Source organism: Erythrolamprus reginae, chromosome 3, assembly GCF_031021105.1.
Source record: "Erythrolamprus reginae isolate rEryReg1 chromosome 3, rEryReg1.hap1, whole genome shotgun sequence".
Taxonomy (NCBI): domain Eukaryota; kingdom Metazoa; phylum Chordata; class Lepidosauria; order Squamata; family Dipsadidae; genus Erythrolamprus; species Erythrolamprus reginae.
Window position 1 is genome coordinate 4,471,110 of NC_091952.1, and position 27,704 is coordinate 4,498,813.

The 27,704-nt window shown below is 43.5% G+C and overlaps 1 protein-coding gene across 1 annotated transcript in view; it reads left to right on the plus strand.

The window, feature by feature from the left end:
• The first annotated feature begins 3,482 nt into the window (after positions 1-3,482).
• Positions 3,483-27,704, plus strand: part of ANGPT4 (angiopoietin 4) — a 36,988-nt gene continuing 12,766 nt past the window's right edge. The window contains 3 exon segments of the mRNA XM_070744368.1: positions 3,483-3,814; positions 24,000-24,155; positions 25,585-25,706. Coding sequence (XP_070600469.1) covers positions 3,497-3,814; positions 24,000-24,155; positions 25,585-25,706 — 596 coding nt within the window. The 5' untranslated portion in view covers positions 3,483-3,496.

The following is a 27,704-nucleotide window of genomic DNA, read 5'->3' on the forward strand; positions in this document are numbered from 1 at the left end:
AGAGGAGGGGAAAGAGGAGGAGGAAAAAAGAGGGACAGGAGGAGGAGGAGGAAAGAGGAGGAGGAGGAAGAAGAGGAGGAGGGAGGAAGAGGGAGGAGGAAGAAGAGGGGAAGAGGAGAAGAGGAGAAGGAGGAAGAGGAGGAGGAAAAAGAGGAACAGGAGGAGGAGAGGAGAAGAGAAGGAGGAGGAAGAAGAGGAGGAGGAAGGAGAAGAGAGGAGAAGGAAGAAGAGGGGAAGAGGAGAAGAGGAGAAGGAGGAGAGAAGGGGCAAGAGGAAAAAGAGGAACAGGAGGAGGAGAGGAGGAGAAGGAGGAGGGGGAGGGGAGGAAAGGAGAAGGAGGAGGAGAAGGAGGAAGAGGAGGAAGGAGAGAAGGAGAAAGAGGAAGAGAGGAAGAAGGGGGAAGAGGAGAAGGAGGAGAGGAAAAGGAGAAGGAGGAGGAGAAGGAGCAAGAGGAAAAAGAGGAACAGGAGGAGGAGAGGAGGGAGGAGAAGGAGGAAGAGGAGGAGGAAGGAGGAAGAATAGGAGAAGGAAGAAGAGGGGAAGAGAAGAGGAGAAAGAGGAGGAGGAGGAAGAAGAGGAGGGGAAAGAGAAGGAGGAGGAAAAAGAGGGACAGGAGAGGAGGAGCAGAGGAGGAGGAGGAAGAAGAGGAGGAGGGAGGAGGAGGAAGAAGAGGAGAAGGAAGAGGAGAAGGAGGAGGGGGAGGAGGAGGAAAAGGAGAAGGGAGGAGGAGAAGGAGGAAGAGGAGGAAGGAGAAGGAGAAAGAGGAAGAAGTAGGGAAGAGGAGAAGGAGGAGGAGGAAGAGGAGGAGGAAGGAGGAGGAGAGGAGGAGGAGGAAAAGGAGGAGGAGGAAGAAGAGGAGGGGAAAGAGAAGGAGGAGGAAAAAGAGGAACACAGGAGGAGGAGAGGAGGAGGAGGAAGAGGAGGAGGAAAGAGGAGGAGGAGGAAGAGGAGAAGGAAGAGGAGAAGGAGGAGGAGAAGGAGGAAGAGGAGGAAGGAGAAGGAGAAAGAGGAAGAGGAGGAAGTAGGGGAAGAGGAGAAGGAGGAGGAGGAAGAGGAGGAGGAAGGAGGAGGAGAGGAGGAGGAGGAAAAGGAGGAGGAGGAGGGAAGAAGAGGAGGGGGAAAGAGAAGGAGGAGGAAAAAGAGGAACAGAGGAGGAGAGGAGAAGGAGAAGGAGGAAGAGGAGGAGGAAGGAGGAAGAAGAGGAGAAGGAAGAAGAGGGGAAGAGGAGAAGAGGAGGAAGAGGAGGAGGAAGGAGGAGGAGGAGAGGAGGAGGAGGAAGGAGGAGGAGGAGGAAAGAAGAGGAGGGGAAAGAGAAGGAGGAGGAAAAAGAGGAACAGGAGGAGGAGAGGAGGAGGAGGAGGAAGCAAGAGGAGGAAAGAGGAGGAGGAGGAAGAGGAGGGGGAAGAGGAGAAGGAGAAGGAGGAGGAGGAGGAAGAAGAGGAGGAGGAGGAGGAAGAGGAGGGGGAAGGAGGACAAGGAGGTGGAGAGGTTTGTGGGGTCTCTGAGCGTCTTGCAGACGTTTCCTGACCCAGCTAGAGAACATCAGTGCTAGAAGGAAGAAGGGTTGCTCTAATTTTTAATCTCTAATTTAAACTGCAGAAAGCAGAACCGGTCCACTTCCATTCAGTCATCCCTGGGAAGAAACCCGGAGCCCACTCTTTTCAAAACCTCCTAGGGGAAGGGGGAGGGTTTCCTTCCAGTTGCAGAAGTCAGTTTGGTGCCAAACTGAAGCACAGCAAAGATTGAGGGCCTTGAATTATCCGCTCTCACTCCAACACCCACCAGCAGTGCACATGGATTTAAAGTGCTCCAGATGGAGTTTTTTTTACACCCCACTCACTTTCGGTGAGTGTGCAACCTTCAGGTCTGAAACCTGAGCTGTTGTAACAGGATTGTTGAGGAGGGGGAGGAGAATTCTTGCCAAGGAATTCTCAATTTCTTTTTCTTCCTTCTTTTCTCCTCCTTCCTCCTCCTGTCTCCTTTTTCCTTCCTTCTCTTCCTCTCTTCCCTTTCTCCTTTTTCTTCCATCTCCGTCTTTTCTTTGCCTGGTATAATTTTATGTATTTATTTATTTATTTGTTTGTTTGTTTGTCCAATACACAATACATATTGAACCTTTCCCAATACATTACAAAATACCTTCTCTTTTGTGTGTTACAATAAAAACAGTGTCTCGTTACTTAGACCTGGATAATCCCCAAAAATAAATTTCCAATTCCACATTTATTTACTTTCGGTACATATCAAACTCCCAAACCTCACCTCTAATTTTGACATCTACATTTTCTTCTAATTAAATTCACCCTTAACTTCCTTTTAACAATGGTAACTCATGATGCTTATCATCTTGTAAATCTATATAAGCCATGGTGTATTATTATTATATTATTATTATTATTATTATTATTATTATTATTATTATTATTATATTATTTGTGGCAGCCCCTCAAATTCACCCCTTCCTGGTTCATCCTTCTCCCTCCTCCTCCCCCTCCCTCTTCTTCCTCTTTTTCCTTCTTCTTCCTCCTCCTCCTCTTCCTCCCCTTCGCCCTCCTCTTCCTCCCTCCCCTTCCTCCCCCTCCTCTTCCTCCCCGTCCTCTTCCTCCCCCTCCCCCTCCCTCCTCTTCCTCATCCATTTCCTCCCTCCTCTTCCTCCCCCTTCCTCTCCTCCTCCCTCCTCTTCCCGTTCCTCCTTTTCACTTCTCTTCCTCCCTTCTCTTCCTCCTCCTCCTCTTCTTCCTGCTTCTCCGCCCTCCTCTTCCTCCCTCTTCTTCCTCCCCCTCCTCTTCCTCCCCCCTCCTTTTCTTCCTCCCTCCTCTTCCTCCTCCTCCCTCTCCCCCCCTCCTTCTCACTCCTCATCCTCCTTTCTCTTCCTCCTTTTCCTCCTCCCACTCCTCTTCCTCCTCTTCTCCCTAGCCCCCTTCTAGCTCTTCCTCCTCCTCTTCCCCCTCCTCACTCCTCCCCTCTCCTCCTCGCAGGACTGACCTCCTACCTCCTGAAACCGGCCGGATGATTAAAGGAAAAAGGAAAAAAAAACCCCAACAACCCAGACTTCTTGAAAAAGAGGGGGACTGTCAAAAAAGAGGGGGAAAGGAAAGGGGGAGGGGCGGAGGGAGAGAGAGGAAGTTCTGACTTTACAGAACGTGAGTGCTTCGAGAAAGGGGGGGAAACGGGGGGGGGGGGGGAAATCAGCTTGAGCCATCGAAGGCAAAGCAACCCTCTTCCTCCACCTCTTCTTCCTCCTTCTCCTCATCTTCCTCCCCGAGGGAGGAAAATCAGCCCAAGCGTCCGAAGGCAAAGCAGCCCTCTTCCTCCTCCTCCTCCTCCTCGAGGGGGAAAAATCCAGCCTGACCCACCGAAAGGCAACGCCGCCCTCCCCCGCTGGCCAAAGCAAGCGCGACTTTTGCATCCCCGGGACCGGCTGCAAGCAGAGCCAGAACCACCCGCTTTGCCAAGGCCCTGAGCGAAGGGGCTCCGAGGGCGGCGGGTGGGCGCCATGCAGGTCTTCCTCCTGGCCTTGGGCGCCCTCCTGGCAGCCCGGGGGGCGCGGGGCAGCCAGCGGCGGGCGAGCGAGGGGGTCTTCCGCCGGCGCGCCCACCGCGTTCAGCAGGGGCGCTGCACGTACACCTTCGTCCTGCCCGAAGCGGAGCCGGCGCCCTGCCACAGCCCCGCCGGGGACCCACCGGGCATCCACGCCCCTGCAGCGGGACTCCCCCGGGAGCCTTTCCCCGCCAGCGACGGCGGCCCACAAGCCTCCCCGAAGGTCCGGCAGCTGGAGAGGATCTTGGAAAACAACACCCAATGGCTCATGAAGGTGGGTTTATTATTGTTATTGTTATTGTTATTAGAAACATAGAAACATAGAAGACTGACGGCAAAAAAAGACCTCATGGTCCATCTAGTCTGCCCTTATACTATTTCCTGTATTTACCTTAGGATGGATATTATGTTTATCCCCAGGCATGTTTAAATTCAGTTACCGTGGATTTAACAACCACGTCTGCGGGAAGTTTGTTCCAAGGATCTACTCCTCTTTCGGTCAAATAATATTTTCTCACGTTCCTTCTGATCTTTCCCCCAACCAACCTCAGATTGTGCCCCCTTGTTCTTGGCTTCACTTTCCTATTAAAAAACACTTCCCTCCTGAAGCTTATTTAACCCTTTAACATATTTAAATGTTTCGATCATGTCCCCCCCTTTTCCTTCTGTCCTCCAGACTATACAGATTGAGTTCATTAAGTCTTTCCTCATATGTTTTATGCTTAAGACTTTCCACCATTCTTGTAGCCCGTCTTTGGACCCATTCAGTTTTGTCAATATCTTTATTGTTATTGTTATTGTTACCTTCACCACCACCACCACCACCACCATCATCATTATCATTATTAATATTATTATGTCAATACAACACAGCAAACGAGATCACTATGCTGGATTTCGTATTTCATCACCAGTCAGGCGCTTCCCAAGCACCTAGGACTGGATGATGTTGCGGCGAATTATGTGTGCCGATCCCAGTAAAGCGGCCTTTTGCAATTGACAGATTGGTCAATTCCGATGGTTTTCAAATGTCCGCCCAGTTGTTGTTGTTGTTGTTGTTATTATTATTATTTTGCATTGGGGCTCAGATCAGACAATTGGGGGCGCACGTTTACATAATCACCAAGCCAAAGTCAACCAAGCTTAAGACTTCAAAAGACAACGTAAAAAATTACCTCTGCATGGCCCTGTGGGAATCTCACAATCAAACAGAACGCAAATTCAAATTATTATTATAGAAACATAGAAGATCGACGGCGGAAAAAGACCTCCTGGTCCATCTAGTCTGCCCTTATACCATTTCTTGTATTTTATCTTAGGACGGATATATGTTTATCCCGGGCATGTTTAAATTCAGTTACTGTGGATTTACCAATTATGTCTGCCGGAAGTTTGTTCCAAGCATCTACTCCTCTTTCAGTCAAATAATATTTTCTCACCTTGCTTCTGATCTTTCCCCAACTAACCTCAGATTGTGCCCCCTTGTTCTTGTGTTCACTTTCCTATTAAAACACTTCCCTCCTGGACCTTATTTAACCCTTTGACATATTTAAATGTTTTGATCATGTCCCCCCTTTTCCTTCTGTCCTCCAGACTACACAGATTGAGTTCATGAAGTCTTTCCTGATAAGTTTTATGCTTTATAATTTAATAATTTAACAATAATAATTAATTTAATAATTTAATAATTTTTTATAATTTATTAGATTTGTGTGCCGCCCCTCTCCGCAGACTCAGGGTGGCTCACAACAATAATAATAACAATATACAATGTAACAAATCTAATATTAAAAGAAAGTACAGCATTTAAAAAAACCCGTCATTTTAAAAACATACAACACAAGCATACCATACATAAAGTCTATAAGCCTGGGGGAGATATAGGTAGGTCTTAAGCAATTTATGAAAGGCAAGGAGGGTGGGGCCAGATCTGATCTCTGGGGGGAGTTGATTCCAGAGGGCCGGGGCCGCCACAGAGAAGGCTCTTCCCCTGGAGCCAGCCAGACGACACTGCTTAGTCGACGGGACCCGGAGAAGGCCAACTCTGTGGGACCTTAATCGGCCGCTGGGATTTGTGCGGCAGAAGGCAGTCCCAGAGATATTCTGGTCCAACCTTCCACCATTTTTGTAGCCCGTCTTTGGCTGCTATTATTATTGTTATTGTTATTATTATTATTATTATTATTATATCCTATACTTGTTCGACAAATAAAATATAATAAAATATAAATAAATAAATGAACAAACAAACAAACAAACAAACAAACAAACAAACAAACCTATTATTTTATTTTATTTTATTTTAATTTTATTTTAATTTTATTTTAATTTTATTTTAATTTTATTTTATTTTATTTTATTATTTTATCTTTTATCTTATCTTATTTTATTTTATTTTATTATTTTATGTTTTCATTTCACTTCACATCACTTTAGACTAGACCAGTGTTTCCCAACCTTGACCACTTGAAGATATCTGGACTTCAACTCCCAGAATTCCCAGCCAGCGAATGCTGGCTGGGGAATTCTGGGAGTTGAAGTCCAAATATCTTCAAAAGTGGCCAAGGTTGGGAAACACTGGACTAGACTAAATGAATGAGCTGGAAGGGACCTTAAAGGTCTTCTAGCCCAACCTCCTGCTCAAGCAGGAGAACCTATATGATTTACATTATGTTATGTTATGTTATGTTTTGTTTTGTTTTGTTTTGTTACGTTATGTTACATTTTGTTTTGTTTTGTTAGAATGAATGAGCTGAAAGGGACCTTAGAGGTCTTCTAGTCCAGCCTCCTGCTCAAGCAAGAGAACCTATACCATTTATACTATACTATGCTATGCTATATTATATTATGCTATATTATGTTATATTATATTATGTTATGTTATGTTATATTATGTTATATTATATTATATTATGTTATGGTATGCTATATTATATTATGCTATACTATATTATATAACTTTATTTTCTTTTTTTATTATTTCATTTCATTTCATTATTTTATTTTATTATATATTTTATTTTATTTTTTTATTATTCAGTTTAGTTTTCACCCGATTCCAAACTGCTGCAATTGGCTTTCAATATAACCACAATATAAAAATACAATCCTGGAGGAATAATCAGGGACAAAATAAACAATGAAAAAGAAAATAAGAACATTAAACAAAAAAACAAAAAATCCAAGAACACCCTGGTGGTCCTGGTCCAGCAACAATACACAAAACTGAGTGGTTTAATCCTAAGGGAACTTTGTGAACATTTGAGAATAGATTTGGGGATCATTGCAATCCCGTCCTTGTCTGTTCCTCTTTCTCCCTCATGGCACTTTATATAAACAAGGTTCTTATTCCATCCTGGGAAACAGGGTTTAAAACAAAATATTTATTTCAACTGTTGGCAAAGAGATCAGGTTAATATTGCACATCTTTGGAAGTTCTTCTCCATCACTCCAGCGATGTTGATTTGATTACACTGGTCAACACACAAAAAAAATCATCAGCAAAAGTAATGTGTCTGTTTTATGGAGTTTGGTGTGCTGGTTCCAAAAATATGCTTAGTTTTGCTCTGTCACATAAAGAGTCTGATATAAAAGCATTTTTATTATTACATCATGTCCTACCGGTCAATGACTACTTCAGCTTCAGCAGCAACAACACAAGAGCACGCAACAGATTCAAACTTAATACGAACCGCTCCAAACTTGACTGTAAAAAATATGATTTCAACAATCGAGTTATCGAAGCGTGGAACTCATTACCGGACTCAATTGTGTCAACCCCTAACCCCCAACATTTCTCCCTTAGACTCTCCACGATTGACCTCTCCAGGTTCCTAAGAGGTCAGTAAGGGGCGTACATAAGTGCACTGGTGTGCCTTTCGTCCCCTGTCCAATTGTCTTTCCTTTCTCTCACTTATCATATATATTTTCTTTCTTTCATATATCCTCTCCTCTAATTTCACTTTTACTCTTATATATATTACCACATGTCTATTTTCTTCCTATGTATTTGTATATTGGACAAATGAATAAATAAATAAAATAAATAAATAAAATAAATAATTTCTGATACGTAAATTACTGCTTTCTTAATGTCACCAGTATATTTCCTATCCCTTATAATAATGATGCTGCTCCATGGAAACGCTCTACATGGGGCTACCTTTGAAGAATGTTCGGAAACTTCAGATCGTGCAGAATGCAGCTGCGAGAGCAATCATGGGCTTCCCCAAATATGCCCATGTTACACCAACACTCCGCAGTCTGCATTGGTTGCAGATCAATTCAAAGTGTTGGTTATGACCTATAAAGCCCTTCATGGCATCGGACCAGAATATCTCCGGGACCGCCTTCTGCCGCACGAATCCCAGCGACTGATTAGGTCCCACAGAGTTGGCCTTCTCCGGGTCCCGTCGACTAAACAATGTTGTTTGGCGGGGCCCAGGGGAAGAGCCGATGGCCCCGACCCTCTGGAACCAGCTCCCCCCAGAGATTAGGATTGCCCCCACCCTCCTTGCCTTTCGTAAACGTCTTAAGACCCACCTCTGCCATAAGGGAAAGGGGAACTTAGATAACTTACCCAGGCCTATACTGTTTATGTATGGTATGCTAACTGCTGTGAGCTGCCCCGAGTCTACGGACAGGGGTGGCATACAAATTTAATAAATAGATAGATAGATAGATAGATAGATAGATAGATAGATAGATAGATAGATAGATAGATAGATAGAGTATACTTGCTGCAGAAAAAACTATATACATTTTTGAAATCAGAACAAAAAAATGATTCAGAAAAATACAAGGTCAACTGCGATGATTACAAAAAATATTTTTTGCAGACCTGTTATCAGGTTGCGCCCTGACACAAAAATATTTTGGACTAGGATACACAAATGGATACAGGAAATTACCCACCTACAAATAGAATTCACACCAGAACTTCTCCTCTTAGGAATACTCAAGAGTAACTATACAAAGAGCATTAAATATCTCATACTTCATATTACCACAGTGGCTAGGATCACCTTTGCCCAATTTTGGAAAGATTCGGGAAACACCCCCCCCCCCAGAAAGCACAAAAATAATTAAAATTTATGAATGGGCTGAGATTTATATTTTTCGCAATCCTCTGGTTAAGATGACTGCAAGTGGACTGCAAGGAATATAAATCTTCCCACTCCACATATTTAGTCAGAATTGAAGGAGCTTCTTGGATGAGAAGCCAAAGGTCTTCAAGGAAAGGCAAAGTTCAGTTATCTTTTGAAAAAACAAATAGCACCTTTGGTTGTCCAATGTTTTTCGGAAACCTCTGATGATGGAGCACCCATAACCCAGAGTGGGTCTTCTCCAGGTCCCGTCAACCAAACAATGTTGTTGGCGGGACCCAGAGGAAGAGCCTTCTCTGTGGCGGCCCCGGCCCTCTGGAACCAACTCCCCCCAGAGATTAGAATTGCCCCCACCCTCCTTGCCTTTCGAAAGTTGCTTAAAACCCACCTCTGCCGCCAGGCATGGGGGAACTGAGATATACTTTCCCCCTAGGCCTTTACAATTTTATGCATGGTATGTCTGTATCTATGATTGGTTTTTATATAATGGGCTTTTAATTGTTTTTAGCCGCCCCGAGTCTTCGGAGAGGGGCGGCATACAAATCTAATTTATTATTATTATTATTATTATTATTATTATTATTATTATTATTATTATTATTATTGGATTTTGTTATATACTGTTTTATTGTTGTTGTTAGCCGCCCCGAGTCTGCAGAGAGGGGCGGCATACAAATCCAATAAATAAATAAATAAATAAATAAATAAATAAATAAATAAATAAATAAATAAATAAATAAATAAACCTCTGAAAGTAAATTCTTCCGTTGATTAATTGCTCTCCCTGTTGGGAAATCCTTCCTTATTTCCAGGTTGGATTGGACCAGATTCCAACCTCTTTGGCTTCTTCTCTTTTCCTTGTTCCTGATTATCCTCTTCTCTTCTACGAGGGTTATCCAGAAAGTACATTTACAAGGCACGTTACTCTTGGAGGTTTTTTTTCGCGGGGGAAGTTATTATTATTATTATTATTATTATTATTATTATTATTATTATTAATTAGATTTGTATGCCGCCCCTCTCCGCAGACTCGGGACGGCTCACAGCAACAATAGAAACAATATATTACAAATCCAATAATTAAAAAATCATTTAAAAACCCCTTATTAAAAAACAAAACATACACACAAACATACCATGCATAAATTGTATAGGCCTGGGGGGGAAGGAATATCTCAATTCCCCCATGCCTGATGACAGAGGTGGGTTTTAAGGAGTTTGCAAAAGGTAAGGAAGGTGGGGGCAATTCTAATCTCTGGGGGGAGCTGGTTCCAGAGGGTCGGGGCCACCAAAGATAAGGCTCTTCCCCTGGGTCCCGCCAGACGACATTGTTTAGTCGACAGGACCCGGAGAAGGCTGACTCTGTGGGACCTAATTGGTCACTGGGATTCGTGCGGCAGAAGGCGGTCCCGGAGGTATTCTGGTCCGATGCCATGAAGGGCTTTATAGGTCATAACCAACACTTTGAATTGTGACCGGAAACCGATCGGCAACCAATGCAGACTGCGGAGTGTTGGTGTGACATGGGCATATTTGGGGAAGCCCATGATTGCTCTCGCAGCTGCATTCTGCACGATCTGAAGTTTTCGAACACTTTTCAGGGGTAGCCCCATGTAGTTGGTATGACTATGGTGTAGCGGGAAGCCAGCGGAAGAGAACGAGCGGTGCCAGGGGTCAGTAGATCATCGACTGGCGTTGTGGGGAAGGTTAGAGATGAGCGTCCTCATTCTGTTTCCCTCCAAGGGCAAAGTGCGCGCTGTAATGCGCTAGCTAAATGCTAAGGGCTTGAATGCTGCTAAAGAAGAGAATGAACAAACACATGATATAGGGCAGTGCTGGCGAACCTATGGCACGGGTGCCACAGGTGTCATGTGGAGCCATATCTGCTGGCACACGATCCATTTATTTATTTATTTATTTGTTTATTCGTTCATTCGTTCATTCGTTCATTCGTTCATTCGTTCATTCGTTCATTCGTTCATTCGTTCATTCGTTCATTTATTTACTTATTTATTTATTTTGTCCAATACAAATTGAAAATTAAAGAGAATAAAAATGTGTAGTAGTAAATATCAGGGAAGGGATAGAAGAAGAGATATGAGAATAGAATACGTCAATGAAGAGTAGAGGAAAGGATATATGGATGGGAGAAAAGATATCTAAAATATAGGAGAGACAATAGGACAGGGGACGGAAGGCACACTAGTGCACTTATGCTCGCCCCTTACTGACCTCTAAGGAATCTGGAGAGGTCAACCGTGGAAAGTCTAAGGGAAAAATGTTGGGGGTTGACACCACGTAGTCTGATAATAAGTTCCACGCTTCGACAACTCGGTTACTGAAGTCATATTTTTTACAGTCACATTTGGAGCGGTTAATATTAAGTTTGAACCTGTTGTGTGCTCTTGTGTTATTGAGGTTGAAGCTGAAGTAGTCATTGACAGGCAGGATGTTGCAGCATATGAACTTGTGGGCAATACTTAAATCATGTTTAAGGTGTCGTAGTTCTAAGCCCCAATGTGCATGTATGTGCCAGCCAGGTGATTTTTGGCTTTCACAGAGGCTCTGGGAAGGCGTTTTTGGCTTCCAGAGAGCCTCCGGGAGGAATGGGGGAGCATAGTTTAAGAGTAAAGTCTTTGGGGGTTAGGAGATGATATTACAGAGTCTGGTAGTGAGTCCCATGCATCAACTACTCGGTTACTAAAGTCGTATTTCCTGCAGTCGAGTTTGGAGCGGTTTACTTTGAGTTTGTATCTCTTGTGTGCTCCTGTGTTGTCGTGGCTGAAGCTGAAGTAGTCGTTGACAGGAAGGACATTGTAGCAGATGATTATATGGGCTGTGCTTAGGTCATGTTTAAGGCAACGTGGTTCTGAGCTTTCTAAACCCAGGATTGCAAGTCTGGTTGCGTAGGTTATTTTGTTGTGAGTGGAGGAGTGGAGGGCTCTTCTCATAAAATATCTCTGGACGTTTTCTAATGTATTTATGTCCGAAATGCGGTGTGGGTTACAGACAGATGAGCTGTATTCGAGAATCCCAGTGGCTGGTTAGGTCCCATAGAGTTGGTCTTCTCCGGGTCCCGTCGACTAAACAATGTCGTCTGGCGGCATACAAATCTAATAAATAATAATAATAAAATAATTGGTCTGGCAAAAGTTGTTAGAGTTTATTTATTTTTTGTTTGTTTGTTTGTTTTGTCAAGTACATATTGTAGGTATGTAAAGATATAATAATATTCCTATATATGATACTAGTAATAAGAAAAAAAAAGAAGAAGAAACATTAGATATAATAATATTCATATGCATTGTACTAGTGAAAAATAAACTGAACTCAATTTGTATAATCCGGAGGACAGAAGGGAAAGGGGGGGACATGATCGAAACATTTAAATATATTAAAGGGTTAAATAAGGTCCAGGAGGGAAGTGTTTTTAATAGGAAAGTGAACACAAGGACAAGGGGACACAATCTGAAGTTAGTTGGGGGAAAGATCAAAGGCAACATGAGAAAATATTATTTTACTGAAAGAGTAGTGGATCCTTGGAACAAACTTCCTGCAGACGTGGTAGATAAATCCACAGTAACTGAATTTAAATATGCCTGGGATAAACATATATCCATCCTAAGATAAAATACAGAAAATAGTATAAGGGCAGACTAGATGGACCACAAGGTCTTTTTCTGCTGTCAATCTTCTATGTTTCTATGTTTCTATAAAAGAAACATTAGGAGAGGAGACAGAACGCACGCTGGTGCACTTATTATTATTATTATTATTATTATTATTATTATTATTATTTATTGGATTTGTATGCCGCCCCTCTCCGTAGACTCGGGGCGGCTAACAACAGTGATAAAAACAGAATGTAAAAATCCAATACTACAACAGCTAAAAACCCTTGTTATAAAACCAATCATACATACAAGCATACCATGCATAAATTGTAGAAGCCTAGGGGGAAAGATTATCTTAATTCCCCCATGCCTGACGGCAGAGGTGGGGTATGCATGCCCCTTACTGACCTCTTAGGAATCAGGAGAGTTGTGGGTCAGGGTGGGTGGAAGGGGGCAAGGGTCATTTTCTGCTGGAGAAATTTCGCTTTCTAACGTCACTTGGGTGCCTGGATTCTTGCGTTGAGAATTCCAACACTCATTTGAAGTGGATTCAAAAGTTTTACAGGGGACCGATTGGGATCCTGTCCCATGCTCGAATCTGGCCAGGTTTCTGTTTTAATCAGTTTTAAGTTGCAGCTCTCTTTCTTGAGATCTTGGCCAATGTTCTCGTGTGGCAATCCTATAAGGAGACGTCTGATGAACATCTGAAGCTCCGTGAAGGGTCCTTTTACAAGGAGAGGGAATTCCACCCCATCCCTCCTTCTGGCCACCCCCAAACAGGTTGCTGTTTGCAAATACAGCTGGAACCTCTTAAAAAGCCCTTTGGATTTGGATCCTGAAGGAAACCAATAGACGAGGCTGGAGATTGAGGGAAGAGAGAAAGCGAAGGACAGAATGAGATCAGGGGGAGCTGGTTCCAGAGGGCTGGGGCCGCCACAGAGAAAGCTCTTCCCCTAGGTCCCGCCAGCCGGCATTGTTTGGTCGACCGGACCCTAAGGAGACCAACTCTGTAGGACCTCACGGGGTGCTGTGATTCGTGTGGCAGAAGGCGGTCTCAGAGGTAATCTGGCCCGATGCCATGTAGGACTTTATAGATCATAACCAATACTTTGAATTGTGTTCAGAAACCAATCGGAAACCAATGGTGTCCGTGGAGTGATGTTGAGATATGGGCATGTCTTGGAAACCCCAATACCACTCGGCAAGCTGCAATTTGGACGATCTGAAGTTTCCGAACACTCTTCAAAGGTAGCCCCATGTAGAGAGCATTGCAGTAGTCAAACCTCGAGGTGATGAGGGCATGAGTGACCATGAACAGGGACTCCCTGTCTGTTGTGTAAACTCCTGTTCAGTTTGGGGATTTTTCAGATTCTGATTCAGAAAGTGGTTATGAATTAGTGGTAGGGCCTGATTTAGAGTAGGAGACCAACCACAGGACGTTTCTATGGGTTCAGATTCAAGCGAAGGAGAAGCAGATGCTAGATGGATAAGTCCTTATTTCAGATGCTTGCAGAGGCGAAGAGAACAAGTGTCAGGGAAGAAATATTAAGGAGAGGAACGGGTTAATTAATTAAGTAATTAATTTGTCACGTCCGGGTGTCAATGGAAGAGAAGAGCTGAATCGTCAGTCTGCCGTTGAGAAATATGAGAGCCTTCTGTGCTTTTAATTACAGTTTTTATGACTCTGGGCTAACTCTGACTAGCCATAAATGTTAGAATGACTTGTGGAATGTGTTAATGATTTTGATGTTGCCTTGCATACTGGAAGTTTAAGATAAGAGATTAGCGCTGTGTGCCGAAATGATTCAGTGTGGAACAAAGGAAAGAAAAATAAAGATGGTGTGGTATTTTACAAATATATGAATTTAGAATTCCTTTATTCCAATTACCAGTGGCCTCAGACAGAGATCAGAACTCTGTCCAAATAGGGCTGCAACTGATGCACCAGACGGGCCTGGGCAAACGCCCTCCTCGCCACAGCCGAAAGATGCAATATTTTGCTTGCTACGCATGCGCAGATGCCAAATCTCATGCCGATGGACTTGTGCACACCCAATGGATGCACGTATGCACGCGACAGCCTCGGGGGGCACACCGGCAACGCCGAAGACGAGCGGCCCTTCACAGTTAACGACCCATCCTGACTTATGACCAAAATGGTGGCTGCGCTTAAAGCTCATAAATCGAGGATTATTCGCATCCAAAATTTAAGCTGTCAGGCTGATGGCGAGAGTCCTCCTCAAGCCAGCTACATTCTTCACCGGAGAAGAAATGAATTTCTAGCCGATGGAGAACTTGGAGTATCGTTAGTGCTCGCGGGGGCGGCCGAAAGCAGGGAGGTTTTGTGTCAGGGCCCAGTTTGAGAGAGAGGCACCACGATTAAGCAGGAACGACCCAGATGCTAAATCATTTTGTCCTCGACAACTAAAAACCAGACAGTTCCCAGGAAGCTGCAAAATGGGATATTTTGGGCGCCTTGTGCAGGACGACATTTGCGGTGTGCTGAAAATTTGCAAGAGTGGGAAGGGAAATTAGATGTTCTCTCTTTGTGGGCCACCAAGAACTTATTTATTTTATTTTTATTTATTCCTTTGTTTTGTCACGTACGTATTGGGGCTATACAAAGATATAATAATATCTATATACATGAAGCTAGTAAAAGAGAAACATTAGGACAGGGGACGGAAGGCACGCTGGTGCATTTTTCCAGCAGGCCTGGATTCGTTGAGCTGATGATACACCATTATAATCCAACCAGGAAAGATATGCATGGGCTTTGTAGTTGTTTTGAGTGTGCATTGCGGGTTTTAACTGTTTTGTATTGCTTTTATGGTACTTTATATTGTATTTTATGTTTATTTAGCTGTGAGCTGACCAGAGTCCTCTACGAATAGGGAGGCATATCAACATACACATCTAAATAATAATAATAATAATAATAATAATAATAATAATAATAATAATAATAATAATAGATAGACAACAACAACAACAACAACAACAACAACAACAACAACAACAACAACAGAGTTGTAAGAGACCTTGGAGGTCTTCTATCCAACCCCCTGCTTAGGCAGGAAACCCTACACTACTTCAGACAGATGGTTATAGAAACATAGAAACATAGAAGTCTGACGGCAGAAAAAGACCTCATGGTCCATCTAGTCTGCCCTTATACTATTTTCTGTATTTTATCTTAGGATGGATATATGTTTATCCCAGGCATGTTTACATTCAGTTCCTGAGGATTTATCTACCACGTCTGCTGGAAGTTTGTTCCAAGCATCTACTACTCTTTCAGTAAAATAATATTTTCTCACGTTGCTTTTGATCTTTCCCCCAACTAACTTCAGATTGTGTCCCCTTGTTCTTGTGTTCACTTTCCTATTAAAAACACTTCCCTCCTGGACCTTATTTAACACTTTAACATATTTAAATGTTTCGATCATGTCCCTCCATTTTCCTTCTGTCCTCCAGACTAGAGGGGTTGGGGGTGGGAGGCACTGTTCTCCAGTGGTTCTCCTCCTACCTCTCCGGTCGGTCGCAGTCGGTGTTAGTGGGGGGTCAGAGGTCGACTCCGAGGTCTCTCCCTTGTGGGGTGCATCAGGGGTCGGTCCTCTCCCCCCTGCTATTCAATATCTACATGAAACCGCTGGGTGAGATCATCCAAGGGCATGGGGTGAGGTATCATCAGTACGCTGATGATACCCAGCTTTACATCTCCACCCCATGTCCAGTCAACGAAGCAGTGGAAGTGATGTGCCGGTGTCTGGAGGCTGTTGGGGCCTGGATGGGTGTCAACAGACTCAAACTCAACCCGGATAAGACGGAGTGGCTGTGGGTTTTGACTCCCAAGGACAATTCCATCTGTCCTTCCATTACCTGGGGGGGGGGATTATTGATCCCCTCGGAGAGGGTCCGCAACTTGGGCATCCTCCTCGATCCACAGCTCACATTAGAGAACCATCTTTCAGCTGTGGCGAGGGGGGCGTTTGCACAGGTTCGCCTGGTGCACCAGTTGCTGCCCTATCTGGACCGGGACTCACTGCTCACAGTCACTCATGCCCTCATCACCTCGAGGTGCGACTTCTGTAATGCTTTCTACATGGGGCTACCTTTGAAAAGTGTTCGGAAACTTCAGATCGTGCAGAATGCAGCTGCGAGAGCAGTCATGGGCCTACCTAGATATGCCCATGTTTCACCAACACTCCGCAGTCTGCATTGGTTGCCGATCAACTTCCGGTCACAATTCAAAGTGTTGGTTATGACCTTTAAAGCCCTTCATGGCACTGGACCAGAATATCTCCGAGACCGCTTGCTGCCGCACGAATCCCAGCGACCGATTAGGTCCCGCACAGTGGGCCTTCTCCGGGTCCTGTCAACTAAACAATGTCGGTTGGCGGGCCCCAGGGGAAGAGCCTTCTCTGTGGCGGCCCCGGCCCTCTGGAACCAACTCCCCCCGGAGATTAGAACTGCCCCTACTCTCCCTGCCTTCCGTAAACTTCTTAAGACCCACCTGTGTCGTCAGGCATGGGGGAACTGAGACATCTCCCCCGGGCATATACAATTTATGAATGGTATGTGTGTATGTATGTGTGCTTAGAAAATGGGGTCTTTTAAATGTTTTTAGTAGAAATTTAGATTAGTTATAAACTGTTGTTTCCACTTTGTTGTGAGCCGCCCCGAGTCTGCGGAGAGGGGCGGCATACAAATCTAAATAAAGATAAAAAAGATAAAGAAAGATAGACAGATTGAGTTCATGAAGTCTTTCCTGATACGCTTTATGCTTAAGACCTTCCACCATTCTTGTAGCCCGTCTTTGGACCTGTTCAATTTTGTCAATATCTTTTTGTAGGTGAGGTCTCCAGAACTGAACACAGTATTCCAAATGGGGTCTCACCAGCGCTCTATATAAGGGGATCACAATCTCCCTCTTCCTGCTTGTTATACCTCTAGCTATGCAGCCAAGCATCCTACTTGCTTCTCCTACTGCCCGACCACACTGCTCACCCATTTTGAGACTGTCAGAAATCACTACCCCTAAATCCTTCTCTTCTGAAGTTTTTGCTAACACAGAACTGCCAATGCAATACTCAGATTGAGGATTCCTTTTCCCCAAGTGCATTATTTTACATTTGGAAACATTAAACTGCAGTTTCCATTGCTTTGACCATTTATCGAGTCTGCGGAGAGGGGCGGCATACAAATCTAAATAAAGATAAAGAAGATAAAGAAAGATAGACAGATTGAGTTCATGAAGTCTTTCCTGATATGTTTTATGCTTAAGACCTTCCACCATTCTTGTAGCCCGTCTTTGGACCTGTTCAATTTTGTCAATATCTTTTTGTAGGGGAGGTCTCCAGAACTGAACACAGTATTCCAAATGTGGTCTCGCCAGCGCTCTATATAGCGGGATCACAATCTCCCTCTTCCTGCTTGCTATACTTCTAGCTATGCAGCCAAACATCCTACTTGCTTTCCCTACTGCCTGACTGCACTGTTCACCCATTTTGAGACTGTCAGAAATCACTACCCCTAAATCCTTTTCTTAGATGTTATCCAACATCTTCCTAAAAACTTCCAGTGTTGGAATATTCAAAACTTCTGGAGGCAAGCTGTTCTGCTGATTAATTGTTCAGATAGGTAGATAGATAGATAGATAGATAGATAGATAGATAGATAGATAGATAGATAGATAGATAGATAGACAGACAGATAGATAGATATCTGAATATGTGTGTAAATCCAAACTACCGGTAACTAACTAACTAACTAACTAACTAACTAACTAACTAACTAACTAACTAACTAACTAACTAACTAACTAACTAACTAACTAACTAACTAACTAACTAACTAACTAACCAACCAACCAACTAACTAACCAACCAACTAACTAACTGAATGTCGTGTGTGTAAATATAACATTTATCAACTTTGGCCACTTGAAGGTATGTGGACCAGTTAGCCAGAATGGCTGCCTGGGGAATTATGGGAGTTGAAATCCACAACTCTTAAAATGGCCGAGTTTAAGAAACGCCGGTCTAAGCTCAAAATCAGGATATGTTTGTTAATTATTTCCCATATTTTCAAGCCTTCTCCCTCAATATAAAAGCATCTGTTTCTCTATTTCGCTTCTCTTCTCTTTCTAGCCTCCCAAGGGCCTGCTTTCCATTTATTTTTCCCAAAAAGGTCTGAGAATTATTAATAGTTTCCACCCACTTCCTGTGTTAATCCTGGGGATTATTTCTTCTTCTGTTTAAGAAGCAGCTTCTTAAAGGGAATATTTATCTCCCTCAGAGAGCCTCAAGCACTCAGGATTTGAGCCAAGGCAGGACTGTCCGAGGGGGTCAAAAAAGTCAAGATGGCAGCTGGGATAAGGCGAGCTTAGTGCTTCTGCAGATTCTTTCATTAAAAGGAAAACAAATAGCCAGTTCCCCTGTCCTAATTCCTGATATCGTGTCTGAGTCTGGTGGGAAAACTTGCGAACACAACTCTGACATGGTTCTGATTCTGTGCTTATACATGTTTCTGTGTCTCTGTGTTTCTACATGTTTCTGTGTTTCTACAAGTTGTATGTTTCTGTGTTTCTACAAATTCAAACTCAACCCAGACAAGACGGAGTGGCTGTGGGTCTTGCCTCCCAAGGACAATTCCATCTGTCCATCCATCACCCGGGGGGGGGGAATTACTGACCCCCCTCAGAGAGGGTACGCAACTTGGGTGTCCTCCTCGATCCACAGCTGACATTGGAACATCATCTTTCGGCTGTGGCGAGGAGGGCGTTTGCCCAGGTTCGCCTGGTGCACCAGTTGCGGCCCTATTTGGACCGGGAGTCACTGCTCACAGTCACTCATGCCCTCATCACCTCGAGGTTTGACTACTGCAACGCTCTCTACGTGGGGCTACCTCTGAAAAGTGTTTGGAAACTTCAGATCGTGCAGAATGCAGCTGCAAGAGCAATCATGAGCTTTCCCAAAAATGCCCATGTAACACCAACACTCCGCTATCTGCATTGGTTGCCGATCAGTTTCCGGTCACAATTCAAAGTGTTGGTCATGACCTTTAAAGCCCTACATGGCATTGGACCAGAGTACCTCCGGAACTGCCTGCTACCGCACGAATCCCAGCGACCGATAAGGTCCCACAGAGTTGGCCTTCTCCGGGTCCCATCGACTAAACAATGTTGTCTGGCGGGCCCCAGGGGAAGAGCCTTCTCTTTGGCGGCCCCGGCCCTCTGGAATCAACTCCTCCCGGAGATTAAAACTGCTCCCACCCTCCTTGTCTTCGGTAAACTACTCAACACCCACCTATACCGCCAGGCATGGGGGATTTGAGACATCTTCCACCAGGCTCCTTATAATTTATGTTTGGTATGTATGTGCTGTTTGGTTTTTTAATTATGATAGGGTTTTTAGTATTTTTAATATTAGATTTGTGCCATTATAATATTGTTTTTATCGTTGTTGTGAGCCGCCCCGAGTCTTCGGAGAGGGGCGGCATACAAATCTAATAAATTAATTCTATCTTCTATCCTTGCTGAGTTTTGACTTATTTATTTATTTATTTTATTTATTAAATTTGTATGCCGCCCCTCTCCATAGACTCGGGGCGGCTCACAACAGTAATAGAAAAAAAACAATGTACAATACAAATCTAATAATTAAAACTAAAAACCCATAATTTAAGAAAACATACATACAACATACCATACATAAACAGTATAGGCCTGGTGAAGTTATCTCAGTTCCCCCATGCCTGACGGCAGAGGTGGGTTTTAAGGAGCTTATGAAAGGCCAGGAGGGTGGGGGCAGTTCTAATATCAGGGGGGAGCTGGTTCCAGAGGGTCGGGGCCGCCACAGAGAAGGCTCTACCCCTGGGCCCCTTCCCAGCTCATGTTGAAGCTTTTAGCTTCTGTGCAGCCACCAAAGGGTATGTTGACCTGTCGTTGGGAGCCCCGGCTTCCCAGAGCCTTTCCAAAAAGCTGGAATTTATCAGACAAATCTGTTGTAAGAACCTCTCCTAAAAATAGAGGACTTCAGGAAGCGCATCTCCCCCGGGGGTTTCAAAAGGCGAACATCTGCGTTTCATCACGGCTCTAAACTTCTTTCTGTCTTGCGGGAACCGAACCCCTGTCCCAAGGAAGTGACTGTGAAGTCCCCAGGGGAGGAGGTGGGAGGATTTTAATCATCCGGATCCAGTTGATCCCGGAACCTTTATTTATTAATCCTAATATGTCTTCGTGAAAGATGTGCTCACAGCACTTTTAAAAATCTTTCCTATGGCGTTTTGCTTCTTATGTCTTTTGAGAGCTCAAAAAAGGACTGTCGGAAATGATTTTTTTTTAAACAACAACCCTGGGAAGCGGGCCGGGCCAAGAGAGCATTTTTGCATTCACATAACCCTCTGAATGAGGTGAGATGGAAGTATAGCACGTGCATTTAAGGCAACATGCCAAAGAATGGGGAGTGTTAATTTGTGTTTGTGTACAGTGGCGCCTCTACTTACGAACGTAATTTGTTCTGTGACCAGATTCTTAAGTAGAAAAGTTTGTAAGAAGAAGCAGTTTTTCCCATAGGAATCAGTGTAAAAGCAAACTATGCATGCGATTGGGGAAACCACAGGGAGGGTGGAGGCCCTGTTTCCTCCCAGGAGATTCCTAGAGAGGCCCCACGGAAGCTTCTCCCTGCCTTTTCTGGCCCTGTTTCCTCCCAGGAGATTCTTAGAGAGGCCCCACGGAGGCTTCTCCCTGCCTTTTCTGGCCCTGTTTCCAACCAGTAGATTCCTAGAGAGGCCTCATGGAGACTTCTCCCTGCCTTTTCCTGTTCTGTTTCCTCCCAGGAGATTCCTAGAGAGGCCCCATGGAGGCTTCTCCCCACCTTTTCCGGCCTGGTTTCCTCCCAGGAGATTCCTAGAGAGGCCCCACGGAGGCTTCTACCTGCCTTTTCCGGTTATGCTTCCTCCCAGGAGATTCCTAGAGAGGCCCCACGGAGGCTTCTACCTGCCTTTTCCGGTTTTGCTTCCTCCCAGGAGATTCCTAGAGAGGCCCCATGGAGGCTTCTCCCCACCTTTTCTGGCCTGGTTTCCTCCCAGGAGATTCCTAGAGAGGCCCCACGGAGGCTTCTCCCCACCTTTTCCGGCCCTGTTTCCTCCCTCCTTCCTTTTCCAGTTACAGTTTCGGAGGCTCGGGTTTGTCAGTGGAAAATGTTTCTTGAGAAGAGGCAAAAATAATCTTGAACACCCGGTTCGTATCTAGAAAAGTTCGTAAGTAGAGGCGTTCTTAGGTAGAGGTATATTGTGTATCCCCAGCTGGTCAGCAGTGACCGAGTTTGGAGATTCCTGGTTTTGAAGGTCGCAACCTTCGCAAGAAAAAGGCTCAGGTGAGATTTAAACCACAATGACCTCAGTGGCCCAGCTAGCCGAATTTTGCCCCAAAAGATATTGGTCCGGATGGAAAGACCTCTTCCCGTTCCGTGGCACAGCTGTGGCTCAAACACAGCCTGTTCTTTCTTTCAACTTTGTGCCATTCTGCTCACAGCCAGGGTCTCCGAGACGTCAAAAGGAAGAGAGAACCACGGAGCTTACAATTTGTTCAATTAGTCATCCAGAAGGGAAGGGAAGGAGGGAAAATGTTGGCATGACCATTGCTCCAAAGTAACCCGCGTCCAGGAGATGATTAAAACTGGCACCGCCCGACAGAGGCTTTCGCCAAAAGCTCCGAGAGGGGAGAACGGCTTACGTGTTTATTCCTCTTACATGGTCATAAAGCGTTCGGCGTGTTTTCATTTCCAGCTGGTGTTGCTGGATTCCCGGGGAGAGTCGAGGAGACATTTCCAAGTTGGGCAATGGGGCAGGGGAGGGCAGAGAGACCCCAGAGGGATTCTACACAAGGGTTTGGGGGTGTTTTGCCGAGGAGAGTCACAGAGTTTCCATACATATTCTCTGTTTCTTTCTCTCTCTCTCTGTATCTATCTGTCTGTCTGTCTGTCTGTCTGTCTGTCTGTCTGTCTTTCTTTCTTTCTATCTATCTTTCTATCTATCTATCTTTCTATCTATCTATCTCTCTTTCTATCTATATATCTATCTATATTTCTATCTATCTATCTATCTATCTTTCTTTCTATCTATCTATCTTTCTATCTATCTATCTTTCTATCTATCTATCTATCTTTCTTTCTTTCTTTCTTTCTATCTATCTATCTATCTTTCTATCTATCTATCTTTCTATCTATCTATCTCTCTTTCTATCTATCTATCTATCTATATATCTTTCTTTCTATCTATCTATCTATCTATCTATCTATCTTTCTTTCTTTCTTTCTTTCTATCTTTCTATCTATCTATCTTTCTATCTATCTATCTATCTATCTATCTATATCTTTCTTTCTATCTATCTTTCTATCTTTCTATCTATCTATCTATCTTTCTATCTATCTTTCTATCTATCTATCTATCTTTCTTTCTTTCTTTCTATCTATCTTTCTATCTATCTATCTATCTTTCTATCTATCATCTATCTATCTATCTATCTATCTTTCTTTCTTTCTATCTATCTATCTATTTTTCTATCTATCTATCTTTCTATCTATCTTTCTATCTATCTATCTATCTCTCTTTCTATCTATATATCTATCTATATATCTTTCTTTCTATCTATCTATCTATCTATCTATCTATCTATCTATCTTTCTTTCTTTCTTTCTATCTTTCTATCTATCTTTCTATCTATCTATCTATCTATCTATCTATATCTTTCTTTCTTTCTATCTATCTTTCTATCTATCTATCTATCTATCTATCTTTCTATCTATCTATCTTTCTATCTATCTATCTATCATCTATCTATCTATCATCTATCTATCTATCTATCTATCTATCTATCTATCTATCTATCTATCTATCTATCTATCTATCTGCCTGTCTGCCTTTCTGCCTTTCTGTCTGTCTATCTGTTTGTCAAGTGTTAAGGAGTGTGCAGAATAATCTCTTAGTAGTCAAAGATATACATACACAGAGGAAACGTAGAGGTGGCATATATCCAGCTGATAGCCCAGAAATACAACAACATAGAATTGTATTGTATTGTATTGTATTGTATTGTATTCTATTCTATTCTATTCCATTCCATTCCATTCCATTCCATTCTATATTCTATTCTATTCTATTCCAATTTAAAATAATCTTTATTAAGTTTCTACATATAAAAAACAATCTAAACAAACAAAACATACAAAGAAAAAAATGAAAGAAAAATGAAAGAAAGTAGAGAGACAAATTGGCTTATAAACTTATAGAACATATAAAGCGTTCAATTTTAGTGGTGTTCGATACATGCACATAGATAGTTATTTATAACTATTCTGTTCTATTCTTCATTCCAATATACTATTCTATTCTATTCTATCTTATTCTGTTCTGTTCTATTCTATTCTATCTTATTCTGTTCTGTTCTGTTCTATTCTATTCTATCTTATTCTGTTGTTCTGTTCTGTTCTGTTCTATTCTATCTTATTCTGTTCTGTTCTATTCTATTCTATCTTATTCTGTTCTGTTCTATTCTATTCTATCTTACTTTGTTCTGTTCTGTTCTATTCTATCTTATTCTGTTCTGTTCTATTCTATTCTGTTCTGTTCTGTTCTATTCTATTCTATTTTACTTTGTTCTGTTCTATTCTGTTCTATTCTATTCTATTCTAAATGCTATTCTGAATCCTATTCTATTCTGTTCTATCCTATTTAGCTGGAGAACTTCATCCAAATGAACATCAAGACCGAGATGGCCCATATCCAACAGAATGTGGTACAGAATCAGACGGCGGCCATCTTGGAGATCGGCACCAATCTTTTGAGCCAAACAGCCGAGCAGACACGAAAACTGACCGATGTGGAGACCCAGGTGATTTATGACATAGTTGGGGGGAAGTTCGGGGAGGGGGGAATTATACTATCTAGAAATCTTGTAAAGAATATCCTCTCTGGGTTCGGTTCGGAATAAAGACACTGGATTCACGGAGGTTGTTCGGATAGAAGGTTTAATGGTGGACAGGAATGCCTGGCTTGAGCTCCTGAACTGAAATGATGGATCATTTAAACTTCCAGATGTTGGGTGAAGACCAAAAAGGACAGATATTCTGAGGATCCCTTGGTATTATAGCCTCTGTTAGGCCCCACCTTGAGAGTTTCCGGATCCTGTGTAAGAAATGCATTCTGATTGGCTGCCAGACTCCCAGGGGGCGGGGAGGGCCACTCTGTACGCCCGTGATGGTGAAACTATGGCACATGTGCGACAGGTAGACATAGAGCCATATTTGCCAGTACCCAAGCCATTGTCCTACGTCAACTCCACTCCGAGTCTCCGGAGAGGGGCGGCATACAAATCTAATTAATAATAATAATAATAATAATAATAATAATAATAATAATAATAATAATACCCAGGGGGGCGTTTGCCCTGGTTCGCCTGGTGCACCAGTTGCGGCCCTATCTGGACCGGGACTCACTGCTCACAGTCACTCATGCCCTCATCACCTCGAGGCTCGACAACTGTAACGCTCTCTACATGGGGCTACCTTTGAAGAGTGTTCGGAAACTTCAGATCGTGCAGAATGCAGCTGCAAGAGCTATCATGGGCTTCCCTAGGTATGCCCATGTTACACCAACACTCCGCAGTCTGCATTGGTTGCCGATCAACTTCCGATCACAATTCAAAGTGTTGGTTATGACCTATAAAGCCCTTCATGGCATCGGACCAGAATATCTCCGAGACTGCTTTCTGCCGCACGAATCCCAGCGACCGATTAGGTCCCACAGAGTCGGCCTTCTCCGGGTCCCGTCAACTAAACAATGTCGGTTGGCCGGCCCCAGGGGAAGAGCCTTCTCTGTGGCGGCCCCGACTCTCTGGAACCAGCTCCCCCCAGAGATTAGAACTGCCCCCACCCTCCCTGTCTTTCGCAAACTCCTTAAAACCCACCTTTGTCGTCAGGCATGGGGGAATTGAGATATCTCCCCCGGGCCTATATAATTTATGTATGGTATGTTTGTAGGTATGTCTGCTTAAAAATGGGTTTTTTTAACTACTTTAAAGTTTAAATTGTAAATTATTAGATTTGTTATGAATTGTTTTATTATGTTGTGAGCCGCCCCGAGTCTATGGAAAGGGGCGGCATACAAATCTAATAAATAAATAAACAAATAATAACTCCAGTCAGCTCCAGCTGATTTCTGTCTCACATGGAGGCTCTGGGAGGGCGTTTTTGGCCTTATTTAACCCTTTTAAATTCAGTTTCCAACCCTGAATCTTGGCTTCTTTGTACTCTACGCGTTAGGTGCTAAACCAAACCTCGCGCATCGAAATACAACTCCTGGAGAATTCGCTGTCCACGAATAAGTTGGAACAGCAGCTTCTGGTGCAGACGAGCGAGATTCACAAACTCCAGGATCAGAACAGGTGAGCTGCTGGCTGAAGAAATAGAGGCAATGTTCCAATGTCAGACATTAACACCCTTGAAAATTTTTATTCATTCATTCATTCATTCATTCATTCATTCATTCATGCATGCATGCATGCATGCATGCATGCATTCATTCATTCATTCATGTATTCATTCATGCATTCATTCATTCATGCATTCATTCATGCATTCATTCATTCATTTATTTATTTATTTATTTATTTATTTATTTATTTCCAATACACAATGAGGGTTTTAGTGAGTATATATCTATATACACATAATAAAATACATGATGAAGGTTATAGAGGAGATACTCATAGTAAAATATATCTAAGAAATAATAAAAAAGAAGGTGTAGTAATAGAACATATCAATGAAAGAATAGAGCAAGAGATATAGGAATAGAAGAAAGGTATAGGAGATATAGGAGAGCAATAGGACAGGGGACGGAAGGCACTCTAGATACTTCACCGGAAGAGCCCTTCACTCCTCTACCCGTAATAGCACACCCTACGAAACTAGACTTACAATCCTGGGTCTAGAAAGCTTAGAACTACGACGCCTCAAACATGATCTAGTCATAGCCCATAAGATTATGTGCTACAACATCCTTCCTGTCAATGACTACTTCAGCTTCAATCACAACAACACAAGAGCACATAACAGATTCAAACTTAATATTAACTGGTCCAAACTTGACTGTAAAAAGTATGACTTTAGTAATCGAGTGGTCGAAGCGTGGAGCTCATTACCGGACTCTGTGATGTCCACCCCTAATACCCAACATTTTACCCTTAGACTATCCATAGTTGACCTCTCCAGGTTCCTAAGAGATCAGTAAGGGGCATACATAAGTGCACTAGAGTGCCTTCCGTCCCCTGTCCAATTGTCTCTCCTAAATATTTTCTTATCAGCCCAGCTGATAATTAATTGTCAGTAACAGTTGGCATAAGTGCAGTAAATCTTAAATCATAGAATCTTGTGAAGTGTTAATTACGTGAAGTATTAATACCACTTTATAAGGCCTTGGTAAGGCCACACTTGGAATACAGCATTCAGTTTTGGTCGCCACAATACAAAAAGGATGTTGAGACTCTAGAAAGAGTGCAGAGAAGAGCGACAAAGAGGATTAGGGGACTGGAGGCTAAAACATATGAAGAACAGTTGCAGAAACTGGGCATGGCTAGTTTAATGAAAAGAAGGACCAGGTGAGACAGGATAGCAGCCTTCCAATATCTCAGGGGTTGCCACAAAGAAGAGGGAGTCAATCCTGGCTGACAGACGCATGCCAAGGACAATCCCATCTGTCCGTCCATTCCCTGGGGGGGTGGAATTATTGACCCCCTCGGAGAGGGTCCGCAACTTGGGCGTCCTCCTCGATCCACAGCTCACATTAGAGAACCACCTTTCAGCTGTGACGAGGGGGGGTGTTCGCCCAGGTTCGCCTGGTGCACCAGTTGCGACCCTATTTGGACCGGGAGTCACTGCTCACAGTCACTCATGCCCTCATCACCTCGAGGCTCGACTACTGTAATGCTCTCTACATGGGGCTACCTCTGAAAAGTGTTCGGAAACTTCAGATCATGCAGAATGCAGCTGCGAGAGCTATCATGGGCTTCCCCAAATACGCCCATATCACACCAACACTCCGCAGTCTGCATTGGTTGCCGATCAGTTTCCGGTCACAATTCAAAGTGTTGGTTATGACCTATAAAGCCCTTCATGGCACCGGACCAGAATATCTCCGGGACCACCTTCTGCCGCAGGAATCCCAGCGACCAGTTCGGTCCCACAGAGTTGGCCTTCTCCGGGTCCCGTCAACTAAACAATGTCATTTGGCAGGACCCAGGGGAAGAGCCTTCTCTGTGGCGGCCCCAACCCTTTGGAACCAACTCCCCCCGGATATCAGAGTTGCCCCCACCCTCCCAGCCTTTCGTAAGCTCCTTAAAACCCACCTCTGTCGTCAGGCATGGGGGAATTGATACTTTCCC